Source organism: Grampus griseus, assembly GCF_964374135.1.
Source record: "Grampus griseus genome assembly, chromosome: 11".
Lineage (NCBI taxonomy): Eukaryota > Metazoa > Chordata > Mammalia > Artiodactyla > Delphinidae > Grampus > Grampus griseus.
In genome coordinates, this window is record NC_139005.1 from 85,861,208 (window position 1) to 85,876,788 (window position 15,581).

The following is a 15,581-nucleotide window of genomic DNA, read 5'->3' on the forward strand; positions in this document are numbered from 1 at the left end:
TCATACCTAAGTCTTTTCCAAAGCCAGACTGCTTAACTCCACCAAAAGGGGCTGCCACATCCGTCTTGTTGTAGGTGTTAATGAAAACAGTTCCTGCGTCTAGCTTTTCACTCACATACATAGCTTTATTTATGTCTCTCGTAAAAACCCCTGAGGCCAAGCCATACTCTGTATTATTTGCTCGCTGCAACACTCCATCGATGTCCCTGCAAGATGTTTTTAGAAGACATAAAACCTCATTAAATGCAAAAGCAAAACACTTTCATTTTCTGTTCTAATGTTTTTCCCCTCCGTGCTAGAAACAGGAAAACATTACTGCCAATGTGCTTACATTTTTATAAATGAAATATTCCAGGCTTACACCAAAAGAAACTCCCAATGAAATATTACAACTCTAGTATTATATTTTTCACATATATCATGAAACACCTTTTAAAATCTGAAGTCATCTTTTCAGCCTTCTTCATTGCTTCTCCTTCATGATTACCCCATGTTTTCCTCTCCCTTGAGCTCCATTTACAGACATATTCTCAGAGCACCTGCCGTGTCCCTCCATCTATTCAGATTTTACATGCACATTTCAAGGCTCATTCACTCGATGCCTCATCCTGAAGCCTTCCCAGATCCCACCAGTGCCACTGTTTAGGCAGTGTAGTGTAGTGGCCCGGTGAGAAGGCTCCACAGCCAGACTGCCTGGGTGACCTTGGGTGAATCATTTCATCTCCCCTGCTTTTGTTTATTCTTGTGAAAAAATGGAAATAATAATAATAGCACCTGTCTTCTTGTCATGAGGATTAAATGAGCTAATAGTGTCTGAAGCACAGGAAATGCTCAATGAAAGTTAGCTATAATAGGGTGGCGCATATTCCTCCAATTCAGTATTTTGGTTTACCTTTTCGTGTATTTGGTGTTCACCCTCCAACTAGACTGGAACCCCCCCGAGGGCAGGGATAACATCTTGCTTTTCTGTATACTAGGGTGTTGCACCATCACGTGAGAGTGAACGCAGTTAATATGCCAATCCAATAAAAGGGTAGTAAATCATCCTTAAATGGGTCTGGTGACTTCCCTGCCTTTTGACTCAGTATGTGTACACACCAAGTAAGTGCAGGTGTGAACCTGCTCTTCTCTCAGTTGGGTCCAGTTCCAACATGCCTGCCATAGTGTGAGTATCTCATCTTTATGAGTATCATACTAATGTTAAAAAAATGCATGAACTACAACATGGCCAGCAAATGTAAGCCAAGATTTTATCTGGGGCTCCGGCAAAGAAACACGATTTCTTTTCCAAAACTGGAGCGAAAATTAGTTGTGCTGAATTCTTTGAGAGACAGCATAGGCTTCAATGTGGTGTCTTCCCAAGGGATTTTCAAAGGTAATCTTGACTATACACAATCTTCAACTCTCATGAGAAATGTGGACTCTAACTTGGAAAGGACTGAGGCTCTGCTAAAACTCTCACACTTGATGCATTGCACCCGATTGCACTGCGAATACTTACAGCCTGGACTAAGGCCGAAAGACGGCTGTATGCCATTGCCCATTGAGGACTACTGAGACGACATAGCTTCACAGCACACCTTGCCCACTTTTAGAATAATAACGAGCGTAATGACTGCAGTGTCACCAACAGCAAACACTTGACTTATTTAACACTTAGAATGACCCAAAAAGGTAGATACTATTAATAACCCAACTTCACAAATAGATAAACTGCACAAATAGAGAAACTTAATAGAGGAATTAAGTGGCCCAAGCCCACAGAGGTGGTCAGTGCAGACTCTACCTGCTACACCTCCCACCTAGGCCCTCTGGGGTTAATTGTCCGTCTCCTTGTCTGTCTCCCCTATTAGATGGTGACCTCCTTGAGGACAGGAACTGTGACTTATCTAGGCTTACATCCCCTAAAACTGGCTTCTAATATCTGCATATTTAACACAAGGACCATCCTATGGGGAAACTTATAATAAGGAAAAGACGGTAACAGGGCATCCTTGGATCAGTATGTCAAAAGGTTACTCACTACAGCTTAGTGTCCCCAAAGGTCTCTCACAGTATGTCTGTTCAAGACCAAGAAGTCCTTCTGAACTCTGTATTCTGTTTTCTCATTGGTTAAAGGAAAACTAAAGCCAGAATTCTGAAGAATTGTGTGCAGTATACCATGAGAGTCTATTGTGTTAAATATTCTGATATGAGCTCAGTTACCATACGGCCCTCTTTGATATGCTAAACACTGAGCATATCAAAGTTTCAGGCACCATAACAAACCAGTATGTCATTCACGGTTGATTATATGGTGATTGTGGACATTTCTACAAAGAGTTGAGTATTAGGCTTTTGGGGGCATGATCCCCTATGGAGAAAACACTCTTTCTTTGGGAAAATCAGATTGCATAGATGCTGCCTTCCCTAGAAATGTAAATGCGAAAACCAGTTCTGTTATTCTCAGTTACTGACCTTATTCCAGAGACATTTCAAATGCTGACTGTACAAAAACTAAAACTTAGCGAACATCCCATAATGTCAGCCATTAGTTTAAACTAAGGAGCAAAAATATATTACAATCTACATTGGTTAGCATTCTCTTCTAATTATTAAGACAATTACTCTTATGGTAGAAAATTATATGTTCATTGATTTTATGCTCTGTACATACCACAATGACAGAAAAAAGAAAAGTATCTAGGCAATCCGGTCAAATTATGCCTGAGGAACATACCCATTTTGGAATTTAGAAATGACCATAATAGGCCCGAAGGATTCCTCTTTGGCAAGATACATGTGGTCTTCCACATCTGTGAAGACAGTAGGTTCCATAAAAAAGCCTATTTGAAAAACAGAAGAAAATAACATCAATTAAAGGGTAATTTTCAATTAGTAGTTCTCTCGTTTAATTACATTATAAATTTTTTTCTTCCGTTATGGGTCAGTAAAACCAAGAAGACTTTCATTTTCCTATTTGGTGTTAGCATTCCTAGGTTATTATATTTTTAATGTCCTTATTACAAAACTTTCAAACATATGTAAAAGTAGAGAAAATAGTATAATGAATAGTAAAATAAATCTTTATGCATATTTTGCCATATTTGATTCTTTTTTTTCTTGCTGAAATAGCTTAAAGCAAATTCCAGAGATTACAATTTATACTCCACAAGTACGTCAGTACAAACCTGTAAAAAACAAGGACATTTTATTACACACCACAATACATTATCACACCTAACAAAATTAACGCCAATTCCTTATTCATAGTTTATATTTCAATTCCTTTTTTTAAGTTCCAATTTTTTAATTGAGATGCAATGACATAGAACATATTAGTTTCAGGTGTACACCATAATGATTCGATACTTGTATTCAATTTCTGATTTCTGGAAAATATCTTTTTATGGTTGACTTGTTTGATTCAGAATTCAAATAAGTTCCATACTGCATTTGGTTGTTAGATAGCATAAGGGTCCAATAACTTTAGAATATTTCTCCCCTTTACCCTGCCCCTTATTTTTCATGCCATTGACTTGTTAAACAGACTGGTTCAGTTGTCCTGCAGAATATTTTATGCATTTCAGATTTGTCATTGCTTCCTTGAGATGATATTTAATTTGTTCCTCTATCCCCTGTATTTCTTGTAAATGGAAAATATGACCTAAAGGCATGATTAAATTCATGGTTAAACATTTTTGGCAAGAATACGTCATAGACGATGCTGTGTTACACACTGAATCCCACAGGGGGCACATCATAACCAGCTGTCCTGCTGGTGCTCAATCTACCTACAACAGTAAAACATGAGGTTTTCCAGTTGTTGTTTGTTTGTTTTTCTCTCCTTTTGGGTATCATGGCATTGAGCCATTCACATACTTCTGTAACAAGTACTACCTTAGACAACAGGAATGAATCCTTCCCAGGCTAAGCTGGCTAAGATTAAATCCCACGTTGCCAGGAATGAAAATCACCAGTGCCTGAATAACACCGTATCCATTACACTTGTTTACTTATGCTGCTAAGGGCCTGTCACATCCATTTTATTTGATTTTAACGGCCTCGTAAAGCAGGATATGCACATTTCATCACATTTTACAACTGAGGCTCAGAAGAACTGTTGTTGAAGGTGTCACAGCTTATAAGTGGCCAAGCAGGATCTAGAAAGTAATTCTTATCATAACGTAAATGACACTACTTTTGAGGCAAGATGGTGCTGCAACGAAAACTGTTACCATTTATTCCGACTTAAGAAGCCAGGCCCCCAGCACACCTCCTGTGGAGGTGGTCTTACCTGGCCTTTGGACTTGTCTTCCTCCGTACACCAAGGTGGCCCCCTCTTTCACTCCGGCTTCACAGTACTGCAGGAGCTTTTCCAGATGGGCCTTATGATTTTGGGGCCCGTGATCAGTAGATCTGTCAAGTGGATCACCAATTTTCATCTTTTTAATTTCTTCCACCTGTACGTCACCCAGTTCACAAAACACAATTGACTGTTAATAATAAGAATGGATACCCTTGACCGAGTTTCTACTGTGTGATAGGTGTTGTACTAAGCTGTTCAAAGATGTGTCCTCATTTAGTCTTCAGTAGCACTGGAGGTAGATATTTATTATTTCCATCTTATATGAGGAAACCGAGGATCAGAAAGGCTAAGTGACTCGCCCAAGGGCACACAGCCACTAAATACTGTAGAGTTTCCTTGCCTTGAAAGCCCAAGTTTGTAACCACTGAGTTTTAAAATTATCCCGAATGCTAATTCATTAAAATAGCAAACCTGATGTTCTGGAATTTTTGTTAATACAGCATACCTACACTCTTCATGGCAAAATAATTTCAAAAATGGCCACATTGTTGTCTTTTTCCTTTCCCCAAATGTGGAAGACTGCCCTTGTGAAATTCTCACAGTACAGCCACACCAGAGGATATACTAGAATGTTCCAATGAAAAACCATCTTTATCGAAGAATGTTCATCACTGATATGTGCTCCTTGGTTATCTTAATCTATTTCTGCGTTTCCTGATGTTAAGTCCAATTCTACTAAGGAGAAAGAAAGAGAGTGGCCCCCACAGGGCCATGAATTTGAGTTTAGGTCTGGCAATAATCCCTCAGTAAGTGCTCAAGAAATACGTGCTGAATGAATAAATGAATACTGTTCATATGTGTGCAAAACATGTTTGTTGATGGACTGATACAGCAAATCCTTGACATTTCTGGTCTCAGCATTTTAAATTTCAACAAGTTGCTGTGAAAGCCCATGACGTGTAGTGCTGTACCTTGCATTTTACTAAGGCACAAAACTGAATTATGGGGATGTTCATGAGGCAGCCACTGCCCTCCAGCTGCCTCTCCATATGACTTCCTTGTTTTCCACTCTCATGAGGAAAGATGCCTTTGCTTCTTGCGGGGTGGGATGGGGGAATTGGCTCTGAAGGAAAAAAGGCTGGGTGCTGGTTTTTTAAATAGAAACAAATTCGTGATTACTATTACCATAATAATGATAGAGTGTAGTATGTTTTTTTTTTTTAATTAATTAATTTTATTTTTGGCTGTGTTGGGTCTTCGTTGCTGTGCACGGGCTTTCTCTAGTTGCGGCGAGCGGGTGCTACTCTTTGCTGTGGTGCGCGGGCTTCTCATTGCGGTGGCTTCTCCTGTTGCGGAGCACGGGCTCTAGGCGCGCAGGCTTCAGTAGTTGTGGCACATGGGCTCAGTAGTTGTGGCTCACAGGCTCTAGAGCGCAGGCTCAGTAGTTGTGGTGCACGGGTTTAGCTGTTCCCCGGCGTGTGGGATCTTCCTGGACAAGGGCTCGAACCCGTGTCCCCTGCATTGGTAGGCAGATTCTTAACCACTGAGCCACTGTGGAAGTCCCTGTGTAGTATGTTTAGAGTTCATTTTAGCCACAGAATTCATCTTAGTAGTTCTATGAATGACGTTTAGTCTCATATTTATGGAATCATGCCCAACTACGGGGGTATGTACGTATCTATCTATCTATCTTAGTGGAGGAAATTATATACTATCATTTAACTGTAAATTCAGGATTTGTAAGAATCTAGTGGTATATCTCTCATAGCCAATTTAGGGATTTATAATAATCTAGGAGTATATCTTCTACAAATATCAAGGATCTAATATACTATAAATGCAGAGCAAGGTATAGGTAGTAATAGCTCTTAAGCATACCTTGTCAAGTTTTCTAATATAGACCTGTAACTTTTCACTATGAAAAGTCATAGGGACTTCCCTGGTGGCTCAGTGGTTAAGAATCCACCTGCCAATGCAGGGGACACGGGTTCGAGCCCTGGTCCAGGAAGATCCCACATGCCGTGGAGCAACTGAGCCCATGCACCACAACTGCTGAGCCTTCACTCTAGAGCCCGTGCTCTGCAACGAGAGAAGCCACCGCAGTGAGAAGCCCGCACACCACAACAAAGAGTAGCCCCCGCTCACTGCAACTACAGAAACCCCACGCGCAGCAACGAAGACCCAATGCAGCCAAAAATAAATAAATAAAAAAAATTTTTTTAAAGAAAAATTATAAACATATAAAAGTAGGTAAATAATATAAGGAAACTCCACATACCCATCAGTCAGCTTCCACAACTGCCAACTCATGACCAATTTATTCCCCCACTTACTTCCTTCCCTTTTGGATTATTTTGAAGCAAAGTCCAGATATCATAGTCTAATCTGTAAATATGTCAGAAACTACTTCTAAAAGATAAGGATTGTATTCTTTTAAAAAAATATAACCATAGCACTATCATCACTATCATAACTATCATTAATAATCCCAGAAGTACTTTTAAAGTAAAGGCAATTTCTATACAAATCACAGAGCAAATTTGAAGACGCTTACCACTCTCGTCACAAATTCATCATGGATGGATTCTTCCACAAACAACCGACCAGCTGCAATACAGTTCTCTCCTTTGTTGAAAAATACTGCTCCCATGCCCTTCGGCAGCAAAAGAGAAAATACTGTTATTGCTTGGGAAGTCAAGATTGCCGTAAAATTGCACACACTGAGAATTAGATGTTATTGGAAGACAGCAGACAACACAGAGAAGACAGAGAAAAACACAAGCCCTTGGCCAAGTTAGTGTTGCTTGGAGGTTCTTGGTTTTGATATTTTTAGGAATTTTGCTTCTCCTTTCCCCCTTTTGGTCCATGAGTACTTAAAAAAAAATGTACATAACATGAAGGACATAGTGATAAAAACAGATTTTGTGTTGCAAGAAAATTTAGATTATTCTATACATTTAAATGTAATATTTCTATACCAAATTTTGCTTTTAAAAATCTCTACATCAGTTTAAATAAATCATGAATGTTTATAAATCTCTACATCAGTTTTAAAATCCTGGCCTCCAAGTTTCAAAAACACGTTTAATTATAATGACATTATTTTTTTAAATTAAGTGCCCTGAGCAGTCCCAAATCTAAACATAAAGAGAATGGTTTCTGTTTATGATTAGATAGAACCAAGCGTTGGGCTTCCCTGGTGGCGCAGTGGTTGAGAATCTGCCTGCCAATGCTGGGGACATGGGTTCGAGCCCTGGTCCGGGAAGATCCCACATGCCGTGGAGCAACTAGGCCCGTGCACCACAACTACTGAGCCTGTGCTATAGAGCCTGCGAGCCACAACTACTGAGCCCGCACACCACAACTACTGAAGCCCACACACCTAGAGCCTGTGCTCCACAACAAGAGAAGCCACCACGATGAGAAGCCCGTGCACCGCAACGAAAGTAGCGCTCACCGCAACTAGAGAAAGCCCATGTGCAGCAACGAAGACTCATCGCAGCCAAAAATAAAATCAATTAACTAATTAAGTAAAAAAAAAAACGAAAAAAACACCCCAACCAAGCGTCATTCTAAGGTTCCTGATGAGAAGGAGGTAGACTGTGTTTCCGAAGTGGGCACCTAGTTAGGTGGACTTGACCTACTCTTACCATTCGTACGGCCTTGTCAAGTTCACAGTCACTGAATATTATAAGTGGGGATTTGCCACCGAGTTCAAGGGAAACTTTCTTCAAGTTGCTCATAGCACAGCTAGAGAAAAATAAAGGGAATATGAGCATTTAGTTTGTCTATCAGTTTCTCTCTCTGTTTCTTCAACCATAAATTACTACTTAGCATGGGAAATATAACTGAGCCTCAGAAATATTAAGAAACTTATTCAAAGACAAAACATGAATGGTAGAATGGTGATAACAGTTGAAGCTGGGTGATGAGCACACAGGAGTTCATTACACTATTCTGTAAGCTTTGTGAATATTAGAAATCTTTTGTAATAGAAACGGGTTTCTTTTTAAATTCTGTGGTCAAATGATTAGAGATTATCATATGTAAATTCAGATTCTTTAGGTGTAAGAATTTTGGTTACATAAAGACCTGGCAAAGAATTTAACCTTTAACCAGATTACTGGCACATCGGGGGAAAAAAATCAATTTTTAGAAGCATACTGTTTATTTCTCCCTGTTTGCAAAAGTATTGTTATTTAAAGTGTTTTAAAAATACTCTTAAAAATTCAGAAAGAAGGAAAAAAATCACAGGATTCCACTCCATGGCTCAATGGCAACTATTTTGTTTTTTACAATTTTGATATACTTATTTCTGGTCTGTATCCAAGCACAGCCTTTGTCTTATTTAACATAGTTAGGATTACCCAATATATACAATTTTATACCTTATTTTTCTTTCTATTTACCGTTTAACACTCCAATGTTATTAAAATTCTACATGACTGCACAGTATTCTATTACATTAACAAACTTTAACCACTGCCATATTTTGGACATTTAGATGGTTTGCATTTTTCTGAACTAACGTTACTGCTTTTTAGGAATTAATTTTATAAATAATCCAGATTTGATTTGTCTTTTATATGTCTTTTCAATTTCTTACTTATGCTCCAAAACCAATTTGGGCTCCAGCTTTAGTACTGAAAATGTTTTGTGCTTAATGATTGTTAAAGCTATCAGAACTTTCAGTACAACTCTGGTTTTGGTGACTCTGGGCTTTACACTTTGGAAAGTATTTTATTGTATTCAAACATTTCAATACCCTACTGTGGTAAGATTTCTCTTCTAAATTCGATGTTATTTTTCTCCCTCCAAAAGCACCCTATTTAAAAAAGCAAAAACAAAGCCAAAGACCTGGTTTTACAGGATTTTTAGCAAATCAACACACTAAAACCAATACCTCTTCATGATCTGTTTGCCAATCAGAGTGGAACCAGTGAAACCGAGTTTCCGGATATCAGGATGTTCAGAAAGGCGCTGTCCTGCTATGCCACCTGTGGAATTACGGAATAAAACACAGACTGAAACATTATCGAGTTCTTATGGTAAAGGTGGCTTTGAATTCATTGAAGTAGATTTCTAAGCTCTCATTTAAATCTCAGTTTTACACTTTCTGTACTAATAACAAAGTGACAAAAATCTGAATAATATCCTCCATGCAACTGTCAGTACCCCAAAGATGGGTATGCCTTGATTTTTTAATCTTCCAAAGCCATTTTTAAAAATTGAAATGGGCCACCGTAGGGTGGTTTTACAATGTTGTACAATTTCCACCCCTCCCACCCTACTCACCTGCCACTGTATTTCCACTTTCAGATTTTAGCACACGGTAAGTATGTTTATACTTAACTGGTAAACTGTATTTAGTTTTAATATAGTTATAAGTCAGGACAAAACACCAGTGGGAAAACTCAGCTACCCTTGAACCATTCATTAGTTACAGCAAAGTGGGTCCTTGCTGGCTTACCTGAGCCTGGAATGATGTTGATTACCCCCTTTGGAAAGCCTGCTTTAACAGAGAGCTCTGCAAACTTCAAAGCAGTCAAGGGCGTGACCTGAGCAGAAGCAGACAGCAATTACCTACTTCAGATTCTGTCCTGTCCTTTAGATCAGCACCCAGCTTTCCTGCTATGGCCGTACCAGAGTTCATTTTATTTTTTCTTTTATTGTGACGTAATTTCTGACTTACAGCAAAGTTGCAAAAAATAGTACAAACAATTCCTATGTATCCATCACCCAGATTCCTCAAATGTTAACATTTTACTACGTTTGCTTTATCTTCCTTCTCTCTCCCAATGTTTTTTGAACTGTTTAAGAAGTAAAATTTGATGTGTCCCTTTACCTCTAAATACTTTTGTGTACATTTCTTAAAAACAAAGGATTCTTTTATATAACCACAATACAATCACCAGAATCAGGAAATTAACAACTGCTAGAATACCTAATTTACACTCCTTTTTCAGTTTTCACCAATGGTCCCAATAATGTGCTTTATAGAAAAAGAAGATCCAAGATCACGCATTGCATTTAGTTACCACGTCTATAGTTTCCCTTCCTCTGAAAGAGGTTCAGAGTTTTCTTTTATATTTCATTACACTGACGTTTTCGATAAAAACAGACCAGTTATTTTGTACAATGTCCTTTTGTCTGGATTTGCTGTTTCCACGTGATTAGATTCAGGTTATGCACTTTTGGCAAGAACACCACAGGAGTGATGCTGAATTCTCCTCAGTGCATCATATCAAGAGGAACATGCAGTTGAATAGTCCCAATGTTGGAAAGGTTAACTTTGATCCTTTGGTAAAGGTGATCTGCCAGGTTTTATCACTGTAAGTTACTGTAAAAAGAAAGGCAGCTACTTTGAGACTTCACTCTTTGTAGTTAATAAATATTTTTTAGGGAGCTACTTTGAGGCTATTTAAATATTCAGTTACTCCTCAAATTTCCACTAGTTTTAGTATCCATTGATGATTCCTGCCTGAATCAATCATTATTATGATGGTTGCTAAGTGGTGATTTTCTAATTCCATCATTCCTTCTACATATATTCATTAGTTGGCTTTCCACTATAAGAGCTTTCCCTTCTATTTAATCAATTAACATCAGTGTGAACTCATGGATTCTTACTTTATTCAAATGGTTATAATCTTTTACTACTGTTAATTTTTTGGGGGTTCAAATTGTTCCAGCTTTGGCTGATGGATCCTGTGTGGATCCTCTGCCTTTCTGACATGTCCCGATCATTCTTTGAGCATTTCCTTGCTTTTTGGCCCAACAAGATGTTCCAGGCACATCTTGTATTTTCCCTGTTCCAACCATTTTTTCAAGAGGCCCAGGTTTCTTTTAGTGCAGAATAGTATTTTAAAACTGTGATATAATGGGAAATATATATTTGGTCTTTGTCTCTGGGTCCTGGCCCAGAGTTCCTAAAACCGTGGAATCTCAAATGAAAAATGCCTTCCATATGTTAATGAAATGGCTGGTAGCTGGGAGCCCCTTAGGTAGCTTCAGGATGGGTTTTTGTAGCCAGAAAGATCGGGCCATGGTTAGAGAGTTGGAACTTTCAGCCCCAAACCAGGGGAGAGGGACTGAAGTTTGAGTTCAATCACCGACAGCCAATGATTTAATCAGTCGTACCTATGAAATGGAATTTCCATAAAGACCTCTCAACAGTGGGTTGAGGGCTCATTCTATCCTTCTTTCTGTTCATATCTGTAACTCTCTTCAACAGTGAAAAGCATAGCTCCCAATATCCACAATATATTTACTTGTTTGCTTAATCCTAAAATGTACAGAAAGTAATTTGAGAATTATTAAGCCATGTCCCTGTGAAAAAGAAGTCTACTAACTTCAATACTTATTTTCAGTGTTTTTGCCTCTAGTCTGAGGACATAGAGTGCAAGTGTCATTCACAAGTTACTCGGGTGAGTGCTTCCTCACTCCCTTCGGCGTGGTGATGTCGTTCATTTGAAATTTGGCTTGACTGATTTTTTTTGTATTCGATTTTGGCCTCATCTACGTTGATTGTGTTTCTTTTCTTTATTTGTTCATTTGCTGTCTTGTTGAGTATGGGAAACATGCTTCCCAAAGTGAGGACTATGCAAAAGCACATTCAGAGAAGTGTCGTTCTCCTGGCCAACCACCTCCCACCCCCAGTCCTTTCCACAGCATCCTGCCCAAGTCTTGTAGTTAATCAACCTAATTAGTCTCCGGTTTATCCCTCGTATGTTTCTTTTTGCTCAAATGAAAACATACTTATTTTCCCTTTCTTTTTACAAAAAAATTGGTATAGTTGTGGATCTCATTTTAAAGATCTATTACAGCAATGCATATCTCAGAAGCAAAATGAAAGTCATATTTTTACACTCTTAAAAAGCAATGCTGATCAAGTCTTAAATTAGTACTCGGTTACCTTGGTCTCAAAAAATGGAATGGGCAAAAATTGAGCTGTGAATAGAAAATTGTAGAGCTATTTTATTTTGTATATTTTAACGGAAGAAGATGTGAAATAAATCAAACATAACTAACATTTATTATGTGGCTGGATAATGGTACTCTCACTCCGTCTGAATGAAGGTCAGATGGTCACTGGTCACAGAGGTACGTGTGGTATCCTAGGAAAGAATAGGAGCTCACAAGGCCAAGGGAAAAACAAGTGGTTTCCTCACTTGCTCCTGTGCTTTCAGAATATTGCCGTGTGTTGACGTTTACAGGCCAGGTTGCATGGGTTCATAGACTATGTTGTTGTTTTAACTAATGCAAACTTCATAAATGATCAAGTGACTTAAAAAGAATCTACATAGAAACTGCATAATAAATAATACTAATATATTACTAATAATAAATAATACTAATATATTACTAAATAATACTAATAATACTAAACAAATACAAGTAAACAACAAGAAAAAAGCAGGGTTAACATTTTTCCTCCTTCTAGTAACAGGTCCATGACAATAACATTGTGAGGTTTAAAAAAAATGGCAATCTAGTTAGACTTGACAAGAAATTTCAAATGCCCAAATACTTGAAATTGTCAAGAAGATATTTCAAATAGTGGATTTATACCTACTATAGTTAAAGACAATCCTAGACCAAAGTGTATATTATTATGCCTTAGTATGAAGTCATCATGATTAGAAAGACTTTTTAAAAAACTATCCTAAATTAGTGATAAGATTTTTAAAGTAAGAATAGAAAGATTTTATGCCATTAATAAATAAAATAAAACAAATTGTTTCATCTTTATCTCATCCCTTTTCATTTTATTGATTTTCTTCCATTTGGCTAACCAACAGGAATATAGGTTTATATTATGGCAGGATTATAGGTTTAAATGATATATGCAAAAGCATTTAGCAGTGTTCTGGGCACGAGTAGGTCATTATTAAATATTAAATTAAAAAAGGTGTTAGAGCCTGACAGACCTGGACCAGTTCAGACCATGGGAATCTGTACTTCTTACTGGTCAAGGGGGGAAAGCCAACTGATTCAGCCCTCCTGCCATTTCCACAGGGCCTTAATACTATCAATGGTTTCATATCATAATAAAAAGATACCTCCCACATAACAATGGCAACTTTGGGTCTTTCATTCTCAGGATTAAAATGATAATCAATCATTAAACTATCAGTTTTAAATTGCAGATAGAGTTAGACTAATTTCCACAGGAACAGAAATTTTATGTCTTTGTCACTGATAATATGCCTGGCAAACAGTGGGCACTCAATACATGTTTGTAAATTTTGAACATTCTATGTAATCACTAGGGTTTTCCAATGCTTAGCACTCTCTCTGGATGCCATATAGTGGTTCTCAACCCTGACTGTACCTTAGAAACTAATGTGAAGATTTTAAGTAATACCGATGCCTGGCCTCTGACCCAGACCAATTAAATTAGAATCTCTGCCAATGGGGCCCAGATATCAGTATTTTAAAAAGAGAACTCCAGATGATTCTAATGTGCAGCCAGGATTGAGCACCACTGGGCTAGGTTATCTACCTTCTCTCTTCACTTTACTAGCTTCTTGCTGTTTAATGAGTGTTGCTGCTTGGGAGAAACAGCACTTATACAGAATGCTGGTGAACTGTTCCATTCCCATGGAAGGATGAGCCAGCAGCTATCACACAAACACATGTATCTTTTAACTAAGTGATTCTGCTATTAGGAACATACCACCTTATAAAGGTAATTGCACATGTGCATGATGCCATATTTAGAAGCTTATTAACTGCAACATAGTTTATAACAGCAAAAAGATGGGAAAATCTCAATATCTATTAATTAGGTATTGGTTAAATAAAATATTGTTTATCTACACACCGGAAACTGTTTTAAAAAAAGAAGTTTTGGGGACTTCCCTGGTGGTCCAGTGGGTAAGACTCCGAGCTCCCAATGCAGGGGGCCCGGGTTCGATCTGTATTTGGGGAACTAGACCCTGCATGCATGCCGCAACTAAGAGTCCGCATGCTGCAAATAAAAGATCCCGCATGCTGCAACTAAGACCCGGCACGGCATAAATAAATAAATACATACATACATACATATTTTAAAATTTTTTAAAATTAAAGAAAAAGTGCTTAACACAGCATATGGCACATACTAAGTGCTCAATAAATTTTTTTTAAAGTTATTTTTCCCCCTTTGGTAGTATGTATAGAATGCTACTATTTTATTTTTTTTTAATTTTGTATTGTATTATGGTTAGAACACTTAACATGACATCTACCCTCTTAAATTGTTAAGTGTACAATACAGTATAGTTAGCTACAGGCAAAATGATGTGTAGCAGATTTCTAGAACTTACTCATCTTGCATAATTGAAACTTTATGCCTGTTGATTAGCAATTTCCATTTCCCCTTCTCCTCCTGTGTGTTTTTTAATTGGTTAAAAAATATATTTTTTAAATTATTTATTCATTTAATTTAAAAAATATGTTTGTATACACAGAGAATATTTCTGTAATACCTAAGAAACTAATAAATAACAATTACATTGGTGGCCTCTGGGAGGTAAATTGGTGGGCTGGGGGAATAAGATGGAGACTTTTCACTATCTACCTCTTGGTATCTTTTGAATTTAAACAATTTTTGAATGTATACCTGTTTTTTTTACTGAAATTGTTTTTAATGAGGAAAACAAGATGGCTGTGGTCACATGACTATGTAGTTATGACAAACAAAATTGTATTTTTTTAAATCCTAAAAGAAGAAATAAAAGAATAGTTAATAAGTAACAAACTGTAAACTCTTCTTGAATAGAGACCAAGTTTTCTCCACAACTTGGGTACCTCAGAATGTCTACAATGTGCACTGTCCGGAGTAAATGCTCAGCCAGGTGTTAAGTTGGCTACCATATTTTTTTCTTGAAAAGCTACTGTAGCATTAAAAAGATGTTTTTGAGAACTCTTATCATCTGAATTATTTTTTAAATTATTTCCTCATTTTCCACATGTATATATTTCCACACAGCTGCCACAATTATATGCATTCTTTTGCATGCATGTAAAGTTTTTGCATGTAAAGTTATCTTGCATAACTTTACAATATTTTTGATAATGAAAATTTGAATGCCTGCAAAAACCTTTTTCTTTTGATATGTCGTAGCTACTCTAAATCACTACTGGGCATGTGGCATTTTGCAAGAATTGAATTGGTTTGTAGAAATTTAATGGATTTCACTGACATACACTATGCCTGCTGCCACTGTCATGGAAGTTCTAAAGTTTGGAATCCTCATAGGATACACTGGGTAGCTATTAAAAATGAATATTTACTAATATGAAAAGA

The 15,581-nt window shown here is 37.5% G+C and overlaps 1 protein-coding gene across 1 annotated transcript in view; it reads right to left on the reverse strand.

Moving 5' to 3' along the window:
- ALDH1L2 (aldehyde dehydrogenase 1 family member L2) overlaps window positions 1-15,581 on the reverse strand; it is a 56,252-nt gene that overhangs the window by 6,619 nt on the left and 34,052 nt on the right. Inside the window, exons 16-22 of the mRNA XM_082664972.1 lie at window positions 9,759-9,846; window positions 9,192-9,285; window positions 7,939-8,038; window positions 6,843-6,941; window positions 4,277-4,442; window positions 2,720-2,825; window positions 7-206 (exon numbers count right to left, since the gene is read on the reverse strand). Coding sequence (XP_082521098.1) covers window positions 7-206; window positions 2,720-2,825; window positions 4,277-4,442; window positions 6,843-6,941; window positions 7,939-8,038; window positions 9,192-9,285; window positions 9,759-9,846 — 853 coding nt within the window. The remainder of the gene's footprint in view (window positions 1-6; window positions 207-2,719; window positions 2,826-4,276; window positions 4,443-6,842; window positions 6,942-7,938; window positions 8,039-9,191; window positions 9,286-9,758; window positions 9,847-15,581) is intronic.